General features: G+C 41.8%; 1 protein-coding gene across 1 annotated transcript in view; it reads right to left on the reverse strand.

The window, feature by feature from the left end:
- Positions 1 to 8813: 8813 nt before the first annotated feature.
- Positions 8814 to 24122, reverse strand: part of actr3b (actin related protein 3B) — a 28963-nt gene continuing 13654 nt past the window's right edge. Inside the window, exons 8-13 of the mRNA XM_048266703.1 lie at positions 21204 to 21347; positions 16502 to 16675; positions 15656 to 15748; positions 11516 to 11641; positions 10730 to 10813; positions 8814 to 9838 (exon numbers count right to left, since the gene is read on the reverse strand). Of these exons, the coding sequence (XP_048122660.1) occupies positions 9743 to 9838; positions 10730 to 10813; positions 11516 to 11641; positions 15656 to 15748; positions 16502 to 16675; positions 21204 to 21347 (717 nt within the window). The 3' untranslated portion in view covers positions 8814 to 9742. The remainder of the gene's footprint in view (positions 9839 to 10729; positions 10814 to 11515; positions 11642 to 15655; positions 15749 to 16501; positions 16676 to 21203; positions 21348 to 24122) is intronic.

The following is a 24122-nucleotide window of genomic DNA, read 5'->3' on the forward strand; positions in this document are numbered from 1 at the left end:
GAATGTGCACATACACATCTGTCACTGCTTTAATGAGTGAGAGATATAGGGTGTGTTCCAAACGGGAGACAGCTGCCTACTGCCTCCCTCCCTACATAGAGAGCTGTCTCACTAGACATGACTTTGGATTAAATGCATCTTTTAAAAAATGAGCGTAGCACTCTAGAATCTTTGGTTAACACTATGGTATGACATTAGCAAAGGCCTGACGTTAAACTAAATTAGCTTACGTAAGCTAGCAGGCTAACGGTATAAATTAGTTTTACGGCCGGCAGATATATCAGACCAGACGCTATTAATGGTTACAACAATGGCATAATCAGATAGTAAATTGTTTATTTCTAATCTGTAATCTGCAAATCTAAGCAAAATAAGATCACACAAATGACATTTTAAACAGATTCAGCAGCCATTACCGATGTCATCCGCCATGTTTGTTTACCTTTCACAGCTGTTTCAGACGTTGCCGCAAGGGATTATGGGTAGGAGGCAGCATGAAGTGTGCATCGATGCTGCCTTCAAAAATGACCGTTATTTGGGAATTCTAAGATATCTTAAAAGGCAGCAGAATTTGTTTTTTCGGTTTCAAACCGAACTTGCTGCCTTGCTCCCCAGTTAGATATCTTAAAAGGCAGCAACTTTACCCGTTTCGAACACACCCACAGACCATAAAGGTTCATTGGATAGACTCGGTTGGCAAATTAAGGTACTTTGTTCGATTTCCTTGTCCTCCTTGGGCTGATTGGTGCCACTCAATGGCACCTCTCTCCAAACTTGCCTGCCAAAAATGAAATTGATACATTATATAAATTAAAAAATATTGTGCTTGAAATAATGCATGATGGATAATAATCTTAATTTTAGGATGGAACTTAGACATTTGTTAACCAGTGCAGGCTACACACACATTTTTCTGGCCTAATAAAATGATTATGGTTTCCCTCTCTCCAACATTTACTTGCACCTTATGCAAATAAAGGTGCAATGCACTACAATTTACATTGCAACAAATGGAGAGAGGAAGAGAAAACACAGGTATGATGCTTGAATTTATGATACTTGAGTTTTAAAATTGTATTACAAAATTATTGGAAAATTATACCACACCGTATCAGCAATCTTAAGACTGTGTTATAGGCCTAGTGTATGGAGAAAACAGTTAACTTTATCAATGTTTTTGTGCTTTTGTTTGTTTATATTGCAACAATTATGTGTGTGGTTATTGACAGCCTTGGTGTGCAGGATCCCTTGTAAAGTGCTTTGAGTGCTCCAGGGAAATTGTGCGCGTAAGGCAGCATGGGAAAACCCAGGCTACCAGGGAGTAGAAAAGAGACATAAAAATACAACCCATTCTCCATTTAATCACATTAGTTTACCAACCGTCCAGAAACATTCTCCGGATGACTCACCACAATACTCCGGAGCGGTGGAACAGACAGTCAGACAGTCTGCAGTGGGCGGCTGGTGTCACGTAAGCCCAGTGAAAGGGGTCAGTTTCGCGACTCTACTGGCCGCAGATGCAGATAATCCCTTCAGCCGTGGAGAGTGACAAATTTGTGCAGGGAAAAAAATTATATTGGTGACATTCGAGCTTTATTTTGTCTTTGAATTTCAAAATGTGTTTGAAGATGTGAGTACCTGTAGAACAGAATGTGTGCGAGTATGTAGATGTGTGTATATTGAATGTGTGTATCTGAATGTTTCTCTTTCGTCTTCGAATCCAAAAAAAAATAAAATCACAAAAATCTTCAAGTCATAATATATATTCTTTCAGTTTTCATCTTTCACACAGCCCACAGTCCTCTCATCACTGATCTAATCTGGAAAGACAAGAACTCTGAGTCCTGGGAAAAGAGAAAAAAAACAGATAGACAAAGAGAGAGAAAAATGGAGGAGGGGTCCGAGTAACATGCCAAAGCCAAGGCTGCCTGTGATGCTGAATGTCAGAAAGGTGGAATCGGGCGCAGCCCAGCTTGGTGTAAGTGGGCATCTAAATAACAGCAGAGGCCGAGATCTGGACAGATTTACTCGAATCCCCTCCATCCACTGAGAGTAAATGTCATGCTATCCATGTCCGGCCACATCTGATAAATGTATCGCAAGAGACAAGGCCGCGGCCAGGTGAGCGGCTCTGTGAGAGACGCATCTCTTTGCCTTCTTCTCTTTCCTCTTAAATCAGAGGCATCAGAGGGCCACCAACACAGCGCAGGATGTGGGGGGAAAGATTTCCAATCCAAGTCCGACTGTGAGAGAGAGTGAGAAATTCAAATGCCCAAGGTCGCATTTAAATTTGTTTGAGCCCCCACACCATTAACATATTCACAGCCCAGTCGTCCTTGACGGTGGGTGGGAATTAATTTCTCTGCCAGATGTTGACATGGAGACTGAGAAGAGACGGGCTGGCCACTGACGTCCATCTGAATGGCCTAATTGGCTCATTTGTAAGCGACAGGCAGGGGACTGTTAACACACGGCTTATGTGGACACAGGCCTCTAAACACAGTGGCTGTTTCACAGACGTGCACCACCATTAGGCCTGTCTCATTTCAACTAGAGACTTACCTTAGAAAACCTTTCATACATTTCCTTTTAATCTCGCCTAGAGCAGTGTCCATGTGAGAACAGATGTCTCTTCCTCCAAAATATGTATGGAGGAAGAGACATATTGAAGAGATATGTATTGATTGTTTAAATGTCTGGACCTGCTGTCTGACGAACACATGATGTATATATACCCTGACTCACCATACCTTTTTTGTTAACTTCCTGAAGAAACAAAGGACTGTTTAACATGTATCTACCTAGTTAAATGAAGGCCTAGACAAGTGCCTTGGTTTGAAGTGTCTTTGCCTATATTAAAAGATGTGTTAAAAAATCAACGGCTTCATCTTATCTTGGAATCTTTCCCCAAAGGGTTAATGGAAACAATCAGAACTTCATCAACTTCAGGAGTTTAGTGCACAATCCATCTACTTAGCTATGAGGTAACACAAAACAGAGTTGGCAGAATTACCTGTCTGAAATTGGCCCTGCAGTGGTGATCCTTGCCTCTAAATCTCATTTAATACCATTCTGCGCTCACCTAAAAAAAAGAAAGCCTCTAATTTTGTGTGTATGAATAGGATCATGCTTCGTGAGAGTGGAATCAGAGCACTGATTACTTCTCTCATAATGTTCACGACTCTCATCCCTCCTCCCAAAAGCACCAGCTCTGCAGTGTGCATCTCGGAGGCGAGACCGTTTGAAAACAATCTCATCTCCGTGACCCAAGTAGCCAAACTCGACGCCCTGCTGGGTGTGTTTCCTCTTGCATTAGCATCTAAATTGGGTAATGCTCACCGTTTAAACAGGCTGCTGAGGCTCGGCTGGTGGCGCAGCAGAGTGTAAAGATCAGACGAAATCAGTTGAGCATGGTGTAATCACAACAGCCTTGTGCCACATTCATGTCTGGTTAATATCTGCCATTTAAATTAAATTCCATCCACCTTCTGCCTCAGACATACGAGGGAAAGTAAAAAAAAACATCTAGTTTCTGCAGGATTAACTGTCAGCTGGATTCTGATTGGATGACTTTATTTATTTTTTTACTTTAGTGTTATTTTTTGACAGCCTCAGATGTAAAGGTCAATTTGGCCCGGTTGTCAGGAATAGAGACACTTGATATTTGAGCATAGCTCCATGTTTTCGGCATTGCAGGAATGTCCTGTCAGTCTAAAATGACAAGGGATACTTGAGCTGGCATTTTCTTACCCATCACATCACATCCTTTTACTAAGAAACCTTTCCACAGAGGAGCACCTTTCAGCTGGCCATCATACTTGTACAGAACTGGCAGCCTCCTGCAGACCTCTCTATTGTTGAGGCAAAATTGAGATGCAGTCGATTATACAAATCATGAATCTACAGAAAATTGGAAGTATTTTCTGCAAACATTGAACAGTTGATCAGTTTTATCTGTGGACTTGGTGGGGTAGCAAGTGAAAAACATTCGGTTTGGATAACTCAAATCACTTGCAGCCTTGCAGCTGTATCCTGCCTTATCTGCATACTTCCTCTACGTGTCCTTCCTGCATGCCCTATTTTAGATTCATTAATATCATACACTCACTCACTCACTCACTTATCTATCTCTCTCTCTCTCTCTCTCACACACACACACACACACACAAAGAGTAAGTTGCTTGATGGGAATGTGTTTCAAAGTTAAACAAGACACAACATTTACTCATCGTCTCATCTGCCTCTTCTTTGTTCAGTGTGTTGCACTAATATAAAGTCTAACTCATAAAACATTTTAACCATTTCACCAACTGCACACTAAAGCAAGGCATTGTGTGGATTGATAAATAAATAAATGATTGGAGCCACTGCCCCTTTTTGCTTGCTTTATTCAGGTCTTGGGTTCTGTAATTTATTTTGTTAATGGTGCTATACAATTAAATTAAATTTAGGATGTTTAGTTCTGAATCACAATTTCATATTTGATCATACATGTATATGATAACAGAATATGATAACATGAATGATAACATGAATTGTTTTTCACCAATTTCACATTGAATCCATAATCTGTCATGACAATCCTTAATCGTGGGAGTCGGTGTTTGAACTATTTAGTGGTCTCTAGTGAAACCCTTTCTGATGTCAAACCTCTGGCAAAGTCAAACACTGTTTGTCCTTTTGTTATCTGAGGACAAATATGCAAAGAAACAAAGAGAAAGGGTGTCCATAAAATACTTTCTGTAAGTATATTTTAATACATGTAATAATGAGTGTTTTTCTTGCTTATTTTGTAGGCCCTGAGCAACACTTAATGAGTATTTCACTGGAAAATGCCTCTGTCTAAACACAGTCATTCTCCCCTCAGAGCTGTGAGCGTATCCGACCTTGGCCTGTGCAGCTCTAAACGGCGCTCTTTAAATCGTTAAGATGTGAGCCGAGGGCTCGAGGCCAACTCTGACATGTTCCACCGAGGGCCTGTATCGATCACGTCTATCATCGTATCCCACATTCATAGTATTTAACTAGGCTTAATTACAGTTTCGTTTCAATTAATAGCACTACCAACAAATGGAGTGCACTTGACAAGGTTTGCTGTAGTAGCAGTAAGTATAGCTCTAATATTTGAATATTTACAACTGAAAAATACTGAAATACTTAAATGTGCACAAATATCGGTTTGAATTTAAAGAACAAAAAGAAACTGATATTTGCAGAGATTAAATATTTGGGGCACCAGAGAATTTTGACCAGCAGAGCAACAAAGTTGTTCAGTTTAGATGTATTACTGTACAAGAAACTGCCTTATATAGGAACTGTCTGATTGTAGTCGTAGTAGTTTGCTGAAAAAAAAAAGCTCTCCAATTTTAGTTCAGCATTTCTCACGTTCTTCACCCCTGTCTCTCCCTGGCCATTCCCTCTGTCCTCAAGGTAGTCTTCACTCTTTTCATAAGATGAACAAGATGTACCTCATCTCTGAAAACCGGCATGAGTGTGTTTCTGATAAGAAGCTGTCAGTCTACAACCACAAGGTCAGAGATGGGGGAAAAGGATTTTGAGAGTTAGATTTTCTCCCTTAGAGAAGAAAACCTTGTTGAGCAGAGGAACTAAGCCATCTGGTATCCCTTGGATTTTTTTCATCATAGAGCTTACACACAGCTTCTGAACTAGATAATTCTATGGCTTAGATGGAAAATGTCAAAACTCGCATCCACCACATGACTTGCACCTAGGAAAAAGTATTTTTCAGCTGCATCCATGAAGCTATTCATCTATTCTGTCATACTTCTCCAAAACTCCAAAAGAATCCCCTATTTGACGAGCCAAAACATGCATAATTCTGATCTCGTCTCCAGCTATGTAAATTCCTCCAGCCTTCCTTTGTCTCTCTCTCGGGCTCAGGGTTGTGGTGTGTTTGTGAGACGAGATTATAAGATAATTAGATACAAGCTCCAGCTCGGAGGTGACACTCAGCAAGACGTTCCCTTTAGCAATGGCTCTCCGAGGATTGTCTATGTTTGCAGTAAATGAGGAAATATTAAAGAGAGAGAGAGAGAGACTTGAAAAAAGGAGGACAGACTTAAGGAAGAGAAGGATAGGGGAAGAAGAAAAACATACAACCTACCCAAATAGGCACTGTAATTAATGCTAAAACATTAAGGTTAAGGAGATATGGAGATGATGTTGAGACCTGTTGTGATGCTGTGACCTGGGCTGAGGACCGAGGGAGACAGGGCTAAAGGGTCGTTTAACCAAAGCCCATTTGGATGGTTCCTCACAAGATGGCAACTCAAATGAGTAAGAGGACACATGGTGGCATATTGAAGACTGGTGCAAAGTACTCTAGACTGACAGTCTTCAGAACTAACATCAGAAATATGTGTCCTCAAGGCAATGTCATAGCAAACATAACCCTTTATATATCTGGGCTTTTCATGTCTAGATATCAGTTCCTACGGATATGAGTCCTCTGACTATTTCTGTTAGAGTAACGAACAACAGTACTTTTTTCTTTATGAAAACTATTAGCTTTTCATATGGCCTTAAATCGTATCTGCAGCATATCCTGACAACCTCTACCCTGTGGAGATTAAAGGTTGAATGCCACGTCCTTGGCAGCTCTGAATGTTAATGTGACTCTCCTAGCGGGTGGTCAGTAGTCTCTTTCTTCTCTGTGATATCAGAAGAGCCCCTCCACCCATCTCACCTCTCAGCTGACATGTTACACAGACCTCATGGGGAGACCAAAGGAGACGCTGGCAGAAGACTACCTGTCCCAGATGAGAGGAGGGTAAAGTATTTCACCAAAAAAGACACTTTCTAAAAATGCTGTGCCATGGCTGGGCCTTGATCAGATCAGATTAAGCCAACATGATGCAACCACACAGTAACAATGTTCTCACATCGATGCTGTCGCCTTACATGTATTCTGAGATGCTGCATGCTGCATCAAGATGAGCATGCCCATCTACTGTATGTCCAGTACCAGATACAGATTTAACAGATTCTGTCTTCAGACTCGAAAATACTCAAATAGTACAAAGTACAGATACTACCTCTAGACATTTACAAGATATTTAGAGAGGCTTTTTTCTCTGCAGGCTATTTTTAAGCAGTGGGAGTTATTTTTGGTAGTAGGTGTTTTCTTTTATATCTAAAATGGTGGGACATTTTTTTTTTTCAGAGCCTTAGACTACGTCTATGAATCTCTTTACCCGAGCTCAGACAGTTTTGAGACGTACACAACCACACCAGCGTGAGATTTCACAAAAAACAGTTGTCACAGTTAATCTCATTTAACTGAAAGAGAAAGTGTGGAAAAGTAACAAGCAGGAATCATGGTCAAATTTACCATCAAAATAAATCCACAGGGATATAATCTTAAGAGATATCAAAGATGGAAACAAAGCATTGTTTACTTCACAGTATGTTTCCAAACACGTCTGTTGGCACATTGGCTTTGCTATTTAAAAAGAAAAACATTGATTTGGCTTCAGCAGCATGTGTTATTCGTCTCACCGCTTTACGACACACGGGGGCCAGCTAAGTCAGGGAGCTGCCAAATTAATGCCAAGAAATATTCACGAGAAATATCCAAGATAATGATCATTAAGGCAAGCCAGGCTTCCGGTGAGATAATAATTCTGCGACACCTACACATTACGCAGTGAATGAACGCACGTTATACTGTGAGCTGAAAAAAGAAACACACTATACGCTGGATGCAGACTCGATTGCTTACGATATTGAAGCCTGAGGGGGGCTTAGCGTGGAGTGTGGTGGGTTGGGGGTGAGGTGTTGCAATGGCGGACAGGATGGGGTGATAAGAGATTATTATTATTATTATTATTTATTACATTACATTTCGCAGACACTTCTTGACCAAAGTGACTTACATATGTCAGCTATATTACAAGGGATCACATTGTCCTCGGAGCAACTTGGGGTTAAGTGCCTTGCTCAAGGGCACAACGGTGGAAGCTGGGAATTGAACCGACAACTTTCAGGCTACTGCACGCTAGCCCAGCTCCTTAACCACTACACTACCACCGCCCCCTATAGAGAGATAAGCACTCACAGGCCCACCCAGGGGGTGTGTGATCCCCATCAAAGCTGTGGCGGGCGTGCGGAGGACCGGGATTTCAGAGCGGAGAGGGCCGGGGCTCTGGTGAGAGCTGAGTGCTCCCTGAGAAGCGGGCTGGACTCAGGGCTTTAACCCAGCCCGGCTCCGGCAGCACGGCTCTGTGTCTGAGGCCAAGGTGCTGCACAGTGAGGTGGAGATAGTATAGCAGGAAAATCAGATTCCGCTTTTAGCCGTGGGCAGAGGGAAAGAGGGTGAGTGAATGTGTGTGTGTGTGTGAGAGTGAGAGAGAAAGGAAAAAGGGAAAGAGAGGAAGTGTGTGTAAGTGTGTAAGTGTGTGTGTGTGTGTGTGTGTGTGTGTGTGTGTGTGTGTGTGTGTGTGTGTCTGTGTGTGTGAGTGAGAGAGAAAGGAAAAAGGGAAAGAGAGGAAGTGTGTGTAAGTGTGTAAGTGTGTGTGTGTGTGTGTGTGTGTGTGTGTGTGTGTGTGTGTGTGAGTGTGTGTGTGTGTGTGTGTGTGTGTGTGTGTGTGTGTGTGTGCGCCACCGTGACTGCAAGAGAGAGCGAGAGGGAGAATACAAGTAAGAAGTGCTGGCAGCTTTAACATAAAGCAAGTCAAAGTTACACTAAGTTGTCAACTAGTGAATGAAAGTAGGCGAAGGGCAAAAGAAGGATGATGTCTCTTATTGCTGCAGTTTACAAATCAGAAGGTGACAAAGGAAATCAATGCAAAAGCTGCAGTTGAGAAGTGACTTTATTTCCCCCAGCTTTGCACAGCAGCTTTCATTTCAGTCACAGGCAAAATCAAGCTCTACAACTCCAGAAGTTGTGATATTTGTCTTCCATTCAAACAAAGTAAAATGAGTAAAACAAATGGGTGATATATACTCTACATACAAGTTAAAGTCAATCTTTTCTCTTTGAAATATGCCGGATAAAAATAATTTAATAAATAGAATTGAACTTACTTTCACTATACATCAATTCTCTGTTGTGAATATACTCTATTTCAAGTGTACCCATCTCCCCACCCAAGTTCTGATAAACTATTTGCTTTTAATACAAATATAAACTAATCTGAAGATAATTTGCCATACAATATATATTTATATATTTCTCTATTTCTTGTATATACAATTTCAAAGCATGACATTCTATTCATTCGTACGTCTGGTAGTGCTACAATTCAAGCTTAGAGTGTCTTCCAATACAATCTCGTGCAGACTGGGATCTGAAGCTAACTCTTTATGCTGGGGAACATAACACAGAAACTAATTCAATGCAAAAAAATGTTCATCATTGTATGGCTTCACCTGAAGTTCTTTCTATTCATTTGTCGAAGGATTTTGTGTGTGTGTGTGTTTTTCTTGTGTTTTTGTTTCCGTTTTTTTTCCTCTGCCTTTGATGTTTGCATTTGGAACATTGAACATTCAGTGTGTGTGCTACCTCTCCCCTTCCGCGAACACTCTGGATCTGAATCCAACAAATCACCTGGTGCCTGTTCGGAGCTTTGAAACTCATCCTCAGTCCACAGTGGTATATAGAAAGTGTGCGGCTTTCACTGGTGCACTTGGAGACACTCAAAGGTAGAAGCAGCACGGATGACAGGATGCAGGTCTCGAGTGCGTGCGACAGAAGGGTGCGAGTCTGACAGCCTGTCAAGTATTAGGACATGATGCCAAAGACAGGGTTGTGGCGACAGATGCTGGGGCCGTACTCCTCATAGTCCTTCTTGGAGTGGCAGACTTGGAAAAATTCAGGCTGTATAATGAAGAGCAGTCAAGAGTGCATCTGACCAATAAATCTGCATCAACCCCCTAATACATTTCACTATTTACAAAAGAAATTATGTGTTGACAGACTCTACACTACTCTCAAATGTTAGCACACATTCAGCATTAAGTATCAAGTGTTTGATTTAACATTTTTTTTATTTAATTGGAGCTAATCTGCGGAATACATACACATATTCCAAATTCATCAAAACTGCCTCAACAAATACAGCATAATTATATGTGGTAACACTTTACTTGACGGGTGAGTCCATAACGCATTCATAGCAGCTGTCATAAACTGCACATAAAGCATTCATGACTGTTTCATGAGACATGACTCTAATCATGTTTAATCTCTCCAGCCTTTGTAAATATTTCATTAATATCTAATGAAGTCTACATCGACAGTAGCAAAAGATAAAATCATCTGCAAAGACATCTTACATCATAAAACAAATACATTTTTATGAAACAAAAATTATTTGCTTGACCATGTTCTGTCTTTTTGGCACTGGAGTAGCCCATTGACTCAGATGTGATGTGATCAGGTAAGAGGTTTGGACCAAGAATGGCAATGCTGCTTTGCGACTTTGGACTTCTATTTTGACAAGTTCTCGTCGATCTGTCTTCCACATTCATGAAAGGTTTGGTATGAATATTGAGTCATGTCTCCTGAAACAGTCATGAATGCTTTGTGAAGTTTATGACAGCTGCTATGAATGTGTTATGAACTCACCCATCAAGTAGAGTGTTACCTTATATGTATATTGAATGCCTTCAGGCTTATCCAAAATTCAGCTAGTTTCACTGAAAAGTCAATTTTCCTGTCTCCTGCCAATGAGGAGAGAGTGTGTACATCTGTGTTAGCGCTACCTACCGTTGAGGCTAGCATGGATCCTCCGAACCACACGGCGTATCTCTGCATGTGATGGGTGATGACCTGTACCTCTAAGGGCTTGGGCTGACGAGGGGAAGAGGAAGGGGAGAAGAGAACTCAGTAAACAGCACCTCTCTGACCACCCCACCCACAGCTCTGCAGCAGCACGGCCTCGTGGGGTCAGGTGGAGCGCTGGAGCCAGCCTGGACCAGACCACTGCCTGCAGCGTCCAAGCAAGACTCAACAAAAACAACAGCCACTCCAATGCACAAATGCTTGTGGTTTGCCACAAAAATATGCACAACTGAGCACGACACACACACACACACACACGTTTACAGAATCAGTGCCCTATCTAAACCAAGCTCAGTAGTTTTCCTTCTGTCAAAAAGCTGGGTAAACACAGCAGACAGCCATGCCCTCCCCTGGATAGTAACTACTATTTTCGCATGCATGAGTGAGTGTGTTTGTGTCTGGGTGTGTTTGTGTGTGTGTGTGTGCATGTGTGTGTGTGTGTGAGTGTATCTGTGTGTGTTTAGTCCCCAAGGTTACCTTAATCCTACAATTACCATATCATTTAAAGTACAATTGTTAGAAAATGACCAGGTAGAGTACAAGAAATGTCCTTGTTTTGTTATTTATAATATAATGGCCATGGAGCAGTGCCAGTGCTCAATCGGTTGAGTCATGCAAACGCTTATTAGTCGAGGAACAGCTAGTTTTTGTCCACTCAGACCCTTCAACTATTATTTGACCCCAATCATGCAGAGCATGTTGACCTCTGACCTTTATCCTCCCTCCACTAAGTTCCTCACTCAGGCGCAGACGGGCGTCCACCACACGTTTCAGGTCTCGCTGAAGACGCCGGCCAAAGTCACGGAACATGGTGGAACCTCCTGAGAGAACAATGTTCTGCACACACAGAATGCATATACATATGACCAGAGTATATCAGCACATTCTACTGACCTACATATAATATGGAAGGAAATATGCTGGATTGCAGAGAAATATGAAGAGCAACCATTAACCCTACATTAAACTTTAATCTTCAGTTTAGAGTTTAGACTGTTCATGCACTTCACTCAAGCATTTAGTCACATTATTTATTTACTTCTTCAGTTGACCTAACTGCTATTAATACATCATACAACCTAATGGATACCACACTTATGAATAGGGGAACACATATGGGTTTGATTGGGATGCTCCTGAAGAATAGAACAAAGCTATAACCTGATGCAATCCGGACAAATTCAGACGTGTAACCTTGACATGATCAAAAGGACTTCAAAGGAGAGTTCACTTTTAGGCTACATTTTTTATGTACATCTATATTCCACTGAATTGATTCTCTTGTAGCTTTTGATTCTGATTAAATTAGAAGACATCAAATATTTTATAACCAAACAAACTGATGGTACTCTGGTACCTTGAATTTTACTTCGGTGTTTTGGAGACAGATATTTGATTGATCCTGGGGGGTGGGTGGGGATGTATATGGAGTTTGCCTGTATATTACTGCATGAGATGTGAGATGTATGACTGAAAATATCTGTTTTACTATCAGCTGGTTCTTCTCTACATGACACAAGTTTCCTTTTGCAGAAATCATGAAAGTATATACGTAAAGGTTCAGAGAGATGAGATGAAATTGGCAGCTGTAGAACACAAAAGAGCAGAGGTACTACGCAGAGGCACAGAAGACCGGACCTTATCTTCCACCAAGCCTAAGTTTTACAAATAACTCAACAAAGACCTGCTCTCGAATAACAGCCTGATGAAATGAAAAACAACTTGTGTCACAGCCTCAAAAGTGAATCAATCCTTCAAAAGTCAACGACTAATAATAAATCCATGTCTTTTAGTTGACATTTCCTGCACCTGTACTTCAGCAAGGAAAGGTTCATGTCCATGACGGAAAGGTTCATATCCATGATGCGTTGGTTGGAGAAACTTCAGCCTCCACTGCATCTGAATATGCTGATATCTGCTCTGTAGAGAAAACATTCTGCTGACCACTCGAGTAATTACAGAATTGGAGAACGGAGGGGCCCTTTCGGTGACCTGAGAGAGGCATCGATCGCTCTGTGATAACAAGGGATCTCGTGCATATCCCTGTGTCATCAAAGCGCAGTCAGCGGGTCAATCCCTAGTTAACGAACTTGGTGAGATAAATCCTCTTGTTTAGACTGGGCTGAGGTGAGACACTGTCTGGGGAGGGATATTTTCAAGAAAAAACTAGAATTACCACATTGCCATGGTATTCTGGATGACATTCATTCTTATGGCGATTCGTATGTGTATGTAAATAATATATATGTTTGTAATGCATATAAAATAGAGTTCAAAGGAATCTAGCCAGTTGACCTGTTAGTTCAAGTGAACGTTCATACCAAATTTGAAAAACGTCCTTCAAGGCATTCTTGAGATATCGTGTTTGTGTGAAACGTACATACATGTGGTCAGAGTGACCTTCAACTTTGGCCTTTGTTTAAAATCAAATCACTTCATCTTAAGAGTCCAAGGAAAGCGATACTAAATTTGAAGTCCATGTCTCAAGGCATTCTTGAGATATAGCGTTCACAAGAATGGGACTTTCATGGTCAATGTGACCTGGACATTTGACCCTTGATCCCTTTGATCCCTGACTTCAGATATCTAATCAGTTCAATATTTCCAATCCATCCAGTCCAACAGAACATCCTTACCAAATATGAAGCACGTGCCTTGGCACAAGCGAGATAAAGGTGGACAGACGGATACACGGTAGGCCGTACGGACAACCCAAAAACATAATGCCACGGCTGCCGTTGGCACGAAGGCATAAAAAGAAAGAATGCCAGAATTCAGAGATGCAATGTTATTCCTCCACATCTCTCTCTCTGTTCATCCATCCATCCATCCATCCAGGTAGCTATTTGTTTATTATGGGTGTCAGCAGGAGAGATTAGAGGGAGGCTGGAGCATGCAGGTGGAACATTTCTCTACAGATGAGAGGTGTTCATTTCACACAGAGGAGACTGGCGGTGGTTGGGCACTGAGAACACAGAAATGTATGTATGTATGTATGTATGTATGTATGTATGTATGTATGTATGTATGTATGTATGTATCCTGAAGTTAGAGTAAAGGAGATATTTATACCAAACTAGAAAGCTTTCTCACTAGTGCATTTATCTGTAAGGAATGAAGCGATATACCTTTTTAGTTTTTGAAGTCAGTTAACAACGGGAGATTTAAAGTGGATTTCTCTTCCAGAGCAGTAAACTTTACAAGCATTCACAGGGCACAGGCACAGATAGCGAGAGAAATTGGGTAGCTGAGAATGCTGAGATATACCAGAGGCTGGGGACCTGTGACGACAGCTGAACGGTCTACAGATACTGCCACAGCATGCTGACAGGGGAACAATATTGACCACAGAGGGTGGCCATGCAAAAGATTCAGATACTTATGGCCACAACAATGGTTTCTGGTGCCTTAGTACCAGCAACAAAACAAATGAGCTTTCCTTAGCCTGCTTTGTCCGAGATCTAATTGCGTTCCTGAGAGCAGGCGGGAGGAAAGAAAAGGAAAGAAATTGAAATGCAAATTGTAGGGTCTCATTTTCATATAGTGAACGACAGAAATGTAGCCACTAAATTTGCGGTCAGTGAAATCAGTTTTCTCTTTCTGTCAGACTCACAGCAGCAGAGGGAGTGCCAACGAGGTCATGTGATTATCTCAACAATGTGCTCTTCTTGCAAAACAATTAATGAGTGACTCGGTTTTGTACATACACATCAAAGTCAACAACTGATTGTTTAAAGAGCTATAATAAAAACGTCTTTTTTTAGCCAGCAGTAAATTAACACGCCATTTCCCAGTCAAAATATCATAACTCTAAATGATAAATCTTTAGATGTACAATAAAGTTTTACCATGATAGCACTCCATGCCTTTGGGCAAGGTAACCTAGCGTTTGGAACTCCCCCAATGCTTGTGATTAATATGTTGAAGGTATGCATCAATATAGTCTTTGCTCAAACATAGTTTGTATTCTTTGAAAGTGTTCACTGCTTTGCATGCTTTTTGACCATTGGTCCAGGGTCAAATGCACAGCATAAATCTGAATATTGGTGAGAGAGTGAGATTGCCTCTGCATGATAATTGGAACTGTGCAAATCAAATGTATAAACGATGGGAAATCCATCTCGCAGTTGAGCCTCATATCTTCAGTGGCAAATAAATGATGTCAGTGTAACATCTGCTATTCCACAGTTTTACTTTGAATGATCAAAGTTTCAGAGAAGTCTCAAATTTCAGCACTTCAGAAGCTCTTCTTGACTCCTTCAACACAAAGAACTATAGGCAACTTTTTATAATACTTTCATGACTGGTGCAAAAGTTCAGATTTCTCTGTGATTTCACAAGGTCAACGGCACACGCGAGCAGCAGATAAAGAGGTGTTGCATGATTCATTGGCATTATATGAGTGGCTTTTATTCACACGCTGCACTGAGCTGCTAAGCGCCGGGTGCGGCTCAGCTGAGTCCAAAACTCATGGCTCAACAATGACCCCTGGTGGAGACTATATGTCACAACAGAGCACATAGGCACTGTTGCAGCTCAAGCAACACACACCACCAAAGGCCCTTCACTCTTTTCACTGCTACCATTTTTTTAAAATAATTTTCACTTGAAGTACACCAACTCAAATGGATCAGTATGAAACTCACAGCCTCTGCACTCACGTATCAACACATAGTCATCCTACAGCACCTTCTATTGAAACAGAGATGAGCAAGTTGAATGATAGAATGACATGAGTGGGAGGACATGGACATGGTATTCATACCCACAGTGAATAAAACCCATTCATTGACAGAGGCATACCCCACTGACACCGCTAAGAATGCCCTTTTCATTGCTTTAGGGCTTTACCTTGTACAGGGGTCTCCGCACATCAATGGGGCAGTTCTGAATCACCTCATCCACCACGTCTGAAATGGGCTGCATGAAATCTGGGTTAGCAAACTGAGGGAACAGAAAACAAAATCATAACAAAAAATTAGGATGAGTTAGGATGTGATACTTATCTTTAATAGAATAATTACAACTCCTCTCCTCTGAAACCCTCCCTCTCTATGTTCCAGCTTCTCTCCTCCTGGCCCAACAGCAAGCCAGCCTTATACATAGGCACACACACACACACACACACACACACACACACACACACACACACACACACACACACACACACACACACACACACACACACATACACATACATCCTCACATACTCACTACCCCTCACCCCCCATCCCCACCCCCATCCCAACACCACCTCATTCCTCCCTTCTTTTCATTCCGGTCATCAATTTCATCCCTGATAATCATATCTGTAATCATCCTGGACGCAAATCATCCTTAGCCTTTCTGTTATTAATGTTATGTTGTGTTATGTTTGTGGAAGCCAAGTCAATGTGATGTCTTGTTAAGTTACAGTATGTGTTTATGTAATGTACATCTGTTTGTCGTATGTAGTATTCTTGTGCATGTCGTAGTGTTGCATTTTCTGTAATGTCAATGATGTTTGCAAATAAAAAATAAATAAAATAAAAAAAAGGAAAAAAGGATGTGTTGAAGCGCCAGAGTGTGCTTGATGAGTTCAATTTGGAAAATATAACAGCACTTTCGGATGTCATTTTGTGTAGAGTGCTTTCTTCACTAATGTCTGACAAAGTAAATACTGCAATTATACCTTTAGTTACTCATATACCGTGTTACCTCTGGGTGAAAGAAGATTTCCGGTCCGAGGAAACGCTCATATCCGACATCTATGTGGAACTCGCTTTTGCTGATAGCATTGATTCCCTTGTACTTCTTGATCCACTTCCCGGGGTCTGTGTCGTACTTGGTGAATTCCTTCACAATGTCTGGACAGATGTAGCAGAACCTTTCCTAAGGGCATCAAATGGATCATCCATCAACTGAACAAAAACCCTGAAGCTGGCAGCTGTCAGCAGACTGCTCACAGCACTGTCAAAGTCATGGCAAGCAAGGTATCACACAAGTGCAGGCTTAGTTGAGGAGTGCAAGGCCTTGAGCAAGTTAACAGCTGTTTCTTTCTCTGGGTCTCTTTCTCAAGCCAGATGAAAAGTCTTTGCATTTTGTGTGTGTGAGTTCTGTACACTTTCAAAAAAGAAATACATGCCTAATTTCAGACATACTGAGGAGAGGTCTTTCCTTTCTTTGTGCAATAGGTAGGGGATTCCCCACAGTGGCTGATCAAAACCCAAGCCTAATTCACACCACACATATGACGTGAGATTCAACAACAATGCACAATTGGTTGTGGCAGTCACAAAAATGCCACTTGTTGTACCCGGGATCCATAAAGGCCCTCCTTCATGGTACAACATGTAGCCACAGAGGCCAACCAAGCCTATCTAAAACTACACAGCACAAAAGATAAAACAATACACAACTGGCTGATGTCAGTCACAAACTCGCTGCATGTTGCACCCGGGATCTGTAAAAGGCGTAAAGACAATATTTTCTACTTTAGTGTTACTTCCATGTATCACCTTCAAATGGAGAGCATCAACTAATCAAGACTTTTATAGAGAGAGAAGGGGTAGGCTTCATGGAGGAGAACAGTCTTACACATGATTGTAAGTATGACAGTGCATTTTTTACAGCTGATTATGTCAATGGTTAATCTGATTCCACCAGACAGGGCTCCAGACTAACTTTTTGCACTGGTTGCACTGGTTGCACTGGTGCGCCTAACTTTTTTTTCTTAGGTGCACCAGCACAAAAGTTAGGTGCACCCAAATTTTCAACCACATCACATTTAACACCGCATCAGGTTCACTTTTCTTCCTTAGTTACTGTCCTATATAGGTTGTCCTATGACTTATGATTTACAATTCTACAAGAAAAGTAACTTAATGAAGTGTTGGTGCTTTAAGTGCTTCACTGAGCATAAATTTAAACTTAAAACATCTCAAGATGAATTAAATAAAAATAACAGTGAGTAAATTAACAGTGCACGTCTTTTAAGAGCTTCAAACTGCACATCTCATGGCTCAATGTCTTACAGTACGTACTATCCTTCATGATCTTTATAGGCCTTGGCTAAACCAGCTCGCCATGCTAGCATCTTCCATAGAAGATGTATTTGAGCACAATTTAAATAGATGTTCCAAGTAGCCTGGGGGATTTTTATGTGATTTTGCAATGATGATTGCAATAATCATTTGACAGCCCCACAATGCAATTTACTTTTTAATTTTAGTATTTTTACATTTTCAATAAGAACATCACTATGGTTAATGCAGTAACGAAATGGTAGGCCTATTATTACAGGCTATTGCAATGACTTACCATGCTCGATCTAAATGTGTCCATTCAATTCACCGTACACAATGACCACAGTTATACATGCAGGGAATATTCGGGCTTTAAATGTAGCCGGATAAAATACCGGATTAAATTGATTGATGCCATCAGAATGAGTTTACACAACTCGCGCGCAAAACGAATATTGCTGTTGAAAACCGGGTTACTCCCTGCATGTAACTGCGGTCAATGACGCACTCCTTTTCGGCGATATCTGTATCTCTGTCGTTCGGGAAGGCCTTGTATGCATTGTTCACAATTTTAAGACGTCTTTTCATCTGCAATGACTCCTATAAATTTGGCGCAAGTGGCATTCCTGTACTGTCGGGTTTACGTTCAAACTATTTTTCTTGTGAATAATTATTTCGGACTGAACTTGGTGAAGGGAAGTTTCACTAGGCCTATCGTAGGCAACGATAAACTTGATCATCATCTCGGGCTCGTCTGATCGGTTTGCTGCTGCCAGCCGCCGAAAGGCAGTGGGGAGATTTATCTCGGCCTATGTGACCACACTGTAATGCAAGTACATCCACTCTGTTTATCTGACGGGTCTCTGACCTCTCTCTCTCTCTCTCTCTCTCTGCAGCACACGCATTTTCAAATTCACACACAGGCACTGGGCCACGGCCAATCAGAGGGGAGGTCCCGCCCTTCACTATCTGTGATTTGTTTAAACCACGATATTGGCCAAATATGTGTCTGTTATTGAACCAAAGGTAGAGTTTCAATACCGACACTTTTTCTTCTCTCGAATAGCTGGTCACACAGGTGCGACCTCCGATTTTTTTTAGTCGCACACACGACCAAATTGGTCGCACTCTGGAGCCCTGTCAGATGCTTCGCATTTGCTCGGCATATCCATCTGGGAACTTTCCATTGGAGAACTTTTTTTTACCTATGTTGGTAATAGACAGGCCAAATCAACCAATCAGATCAACGAAGCGTATGACGTACTAACAGAGCGTCAACGAAAATACAACCACAAGCCCGCCTCAAAACCAACGGTGATTGGCTCCAAATTTTTCGCCATTGCAAGAAGCCAGACTGATCTGCGAGTGGAAAAATGGAGCTTGCGAGATCAGGATGGTCTCACAAGGCTAGTCAATAGTGGGATGAAACCCACACCTCAAGTGTTTTTGGCTAATTATTGGTCATTGTCTCTCAAGGTAAACAAGCGAGAAGTCTGACAAACACTGCTGAAATACTGCATATAGCAGGACCTGGGACTAGTAATGTCATTTGAATGTCTCTATACATCAAAACATGAATGAAAGTGTTGAGTAACTCCAATATGACTACCCACTTCATCAACATAATATGTCTTGAGAATGTCGATTTTAAAATACACTACTAGACTAGAGAAACATCTTGAGAGAAGTTAGAATGGGAATATTACCAGCATCTTCCTTCCTGCTGACAAATCTGCATATACATGGATTTCTTTTTTTTTTTTTTTTAAGTATATTTTTTTGGGGCTTTTTATGCCTCTAATGATAGGACAGTGGAGAATGACAGGAAGCGAATGGGAGAGAGAGCAGGGGTGGGATCCGGAAAGGACCACGGGGCGGGAACCGAACCCGGGCCGCCGGCGCACGGTGCAGGCGCCCCAGCCAGCCGCACCACAGCTGGGGCCATACATGGATTTCTATGCAATGTCACAAAAACATGCGTGCACAACTAAGAGGCAGAAAGCACAATAGAACAGAATAGAGCAGTGCTCTCCATGAAAAGAATAAAATGAGTTTTTGTGCTGAAAACTGCCCCAATTCGAAATCACAAAGGTTAGAGAACGTTCAATATGTTCAATATCCCTAACGGAATGCATGTCTTAGCCAAAAATGACAAAATACGATGTTATAATAATAATGCAAATGAACGAAAAACTCTGAAATATAGTCTGAAATGAGATGTTATTATCATTGAGACAACAGGGGTATACAAGAAATTCCGATTGTAGCTTACAGCAGCCGACTATTTAGGTTAAGTTTATAACGTTGTGGACGGCCACCAAGCGTCTTCTGCCCCATGGCTGCGCGCGCATCTAGTTTTGTTGGTAAACGGGAAACCCGTGTATTAGTTACAAAGTTAAATGGCATTGGCCACACTACACTTCACACAATACCAAAGGTCTTCACTTCACACATGTTTACTTGTGCCTGTTGGGCTTTCAAGACAGAGAAAGAGAGCCAGCAAGCAGCATGCAGCGGTCAGACTTGTGATGTGTAGGTATGTGTAGTGAGCTTATCAGTGGACTGTAATTCACATATCAGATTCCTCCCTGTAAGGCTGCATTATTGAAATATACTGCTGTAATCTTTACACCGACACTCTCTGATAAAATCACTATTAAAAGGATTGTAAGATAGACAGCTACACAGCGTATTATCTGTGAGGGTGAGAGTGAGAGAGAAAGAGAGAGAGAGAAATGAGAGACAAGAGAGAAGAGAGAAGAGGGAAAGACTTTGTGTGCCTGTTTCTGTGTCTGCGTGTGCATGTGTGTGCATATGAGATATCAGAGTCTCAGAGATAGTGAGGAAGCTTTTAGAAGAAGAAAACAGAATGGCACAAATGAAGAGTGACAAAGAAAAAGGAATAGATAAGCCACGTGAGAGCCATACACAGTGTGTGTGTGTGGGGGGCAGGAAGGGAGGGGAGTGGAAGAGAAAAGAACACTTGTGCTGAACACTGAAAACGATAAACATAAAAAGAGAAAAATAAAAGAAAATTGCACAGTGTACTTTCTCAAAAGTTGCGCCAAAGGAAGACTGTGGAGTCTTATCCAACTAAGTGTCTGACTCACGATACAACACATATAAAAAGATAAATAAAATAAAAAAACACTGCCAAGTGTAAAAATCACAATTCACTTAGTCTACTGAGAGGGAATAGGTCACAAGGTAGCAGGGGAGGGAGAGGCCAACCTTGAGAGAGGGAGAACAAGTGAGATGGATGAAGACAAGAAAGAAAGAGCAAAGAGAGAGAGAGAGATGAAGAGAGAGAGAGTGAGAGTGTGTGTGTGTGTGTGAGTGAAAGAGAGAGGGAGAGGGAGAGGAAGGGTCAGAGAGGATAGGAGAGGGAGGCCTACCTTCACAGCTTTAGCGGTCTCCAGTGACTGCTCAGGGGGGATGCCCACCTCTCTCTCCCGCAGCAGTTGCTGGATGAAGTATGTGATGTCCCTGCCTGCGATGGGGATGTGCTTTATGCAGCTGCCAATTACATAGCCCTCTGCCTGCAGGTGAACAAGCACACATGTATGCACAAGTGCGCGCACACACACAAGCCACCCACACAAACATACACACACACACACACACGCACCAAAACAAATGCAATCCTCTCACAAAAGCACACCATATGAAAAGGGAACACAACACAGTGCACACACACACACACACACACACTCACACTCACACACACACACACACAGAGAGAGAGAGAGATGCATAGGTTAAATAAACCTGCACACCATCTGTATATTTGTGCTGCATCAGTGCCCATGTTCTATGTTAATTGCATATATTATAAATAAATAACAGCACCGTTAGCAGCTCTCAAGCACACTGCAATGCTCTCTGAATTCTTTAGTGTAACAATCTGTCTACAGGGACAGCACGCACTAGCACAACCTCTACAAGAGGCTCACATTTACACATCTACTGCCAAAATACAGGAAGACCACGAATACGCTCAAACTCACTACCCACAACAGTTCTCAGTTTCTCAACTAACAGTAAAGGACGAACACTAGACATTCGCTCATGATTAAAAGGGGGCATCAATAACCATTAAGCTACAGTACTGGTGCCCCGGGCTCCATTGAACTATCACTATACTTACACTGCCAGTCGGTCCACTGAACTCTGGTAGACATGAGAGCACAGGATAACAGGGTGTGATGCGCTCAGTTCTGTATCATTTCTTCCTCTCACTTCACCTTAATGTGACTGTTCTTTTAAGAGAAGTGTTTCCATGAACAGACTGGGTGTCTTCACTCTCTTTGTACAGATTAGTTATAAGTTAAGTAACAGAAATAAACATTTGTTTCTGAAACAAGCACCATTTTTGCTGCCATGAAACACAATATTATCTTTTTCAGCAGCGGTGCTCTCATGAGAATATTACAGTTTGCATGTGATTTTTTTCCCTAACGGGCTACAAAAACACATTTCATTTTCACATCCTTCAATTAATATTCCACTTCACCTTTTGTGTATATTACTCACCGATAACAATAGCAGTTTCTTTCAGCACCTCCCTTCTATAAAAACTTGTGCTTTGTGATAAAATGGACCAATAATATGACTGCTTTGGTACTCTTAATTGACATTTATATAACTGCAGACAGTATGCTGTAAGTAGAACATCACAGATTCCACCATTAGTCGACTAATAGTAAACCCCCTTTTGTAGCACGAGCGACTTCCTCATAGGGATTTGCATTGAGATGCAAATGCAAAGCATATAGTCACAGTTCTTTGCATGTTTGTGAAAAATGAAGATGTGTGGTAGTCACATTTTTCACCAAAACGCCAGCGACACATCCTTTCTACACTCACACACACCTCCCGACACGCACAGACACTCCCATTGACACGCAAGCGCACTCGCACACACACATAGACCCAGACACCTGAGCATCTCCTACACACCTTATTCAAACTTTTGCCTTTTAGTGGGGCTATCTAGTGATGTTACGGTTGATACCGAGGCTCCGAAGCGTGTCGAGAACGTCAAGCCATTCCCAGGAAAGCCCCGTATCGAGGCTTGAGTTGTATTGGTAATTTGACGTCAGGCGTGACGTTCGAGGCCTCGTTTGGCTCCACTGCTTCGAGTTGTGGTTTACTTTAGGCAGGACGCTTCGACTAAGATGCCCCATACTCGAATACGTAGCCTACTCGCGGGTAGTTGTCATTCGTTGGTTGGTTGTAGGCCTATATTTCACTAACCTGACAATAGCCAGATGAATTTCGCTCCGCCTAGCTCCACTCATCCATCTGGAACCGATCCATTGAAGTGTTGCTTCAGAAGGCTGGGCCTAATCAAAAAATGCTTGCATCTGATTGAATAAGCCACTTGTCCGTCACCTATTGACGTGCTACTTCAACCACTCACATCGAAGCCAACCCGTGACGCTGATAACAGTCTCACAGTCGCTTCTACGCTATGTCACATCTATGAAACTCCCGCCCTGCGTCCTGATTGGCTGAACCATAAAGTCGGTTGCAGAAATCACTCTCAATGGAAGAGGTCCCAGATGGATGTGAGTGAAGCTAGGCGGAGCTAAGCGGAACGACATTCATCTGGCTATTGTCAGGATTATATTTCACTGCTCTCTGTTCATTTAAAATACTACCCAGTTACCAAAGCACTTTCACTGCCCTCTGTTCTTCAAACATACTCAGTTACAAAAGCACTTTGCTCTCTTCTGTGTCATTTTACCCAACGTCAGCCTACAATTTAATATAGATTTTTTCTCTGGAAGAAGGCTGATTGTAGGATAGGACACTGGGTAAGACGTTGGACTAGAAATCGCGCGTCCTGGGTTCAATCCTTCCTCGAGATTATTATATTCTCGCGGATCACCTTCTACTTCATTTGTTACAAAAAGAGAAAATATTTCACTACAATGAAGTCACTCTTTGGGACACTGGGCAAGGCGTTAGGTTAGGGATCTTGCAACTTGGGTTCGATCCTTGTCTCGATTTTTTATGCCTTTCAGAGATCGCCTATAGCTACTACTTTAATTGTTAGGCTACAAAGAGAGGAAATATTTCAACATGGGAATCGGTTGTATTCCCCAATGCCTGTACTTATGAATGTATCAAACATTTGCAGACCAAATGGCGCTTTTTGTATTGCTCTTGTGTGTGGAATTTTTAAGTGTGCTTGCAAAGCAGCACACTTATTGTTCTTCTTAAGTTTTATTTTTCCCGTCTCCCTAATTTTTTGTCAGCTCTAGCGCCTAGGTCCTTTGAGATAGAGACACCGTTCCAACTTTAAAACG

Source organism: Alosa alosa, chromosome 16 (genome assembly GCF_017589495.1).
Source record: "Alosa alosa isolate M-15738 ecotype Scorff River chromosome 16, AALO_Geno_1.1, whole genome shotgun sequence".
In the NCBI taxonomy this organism is placed as follows: Eukaryota; Metazoa; Chordata; class Actinopteri; order Clupeiformes; family Clupeidae; genus Alosa; species Alosa alosa.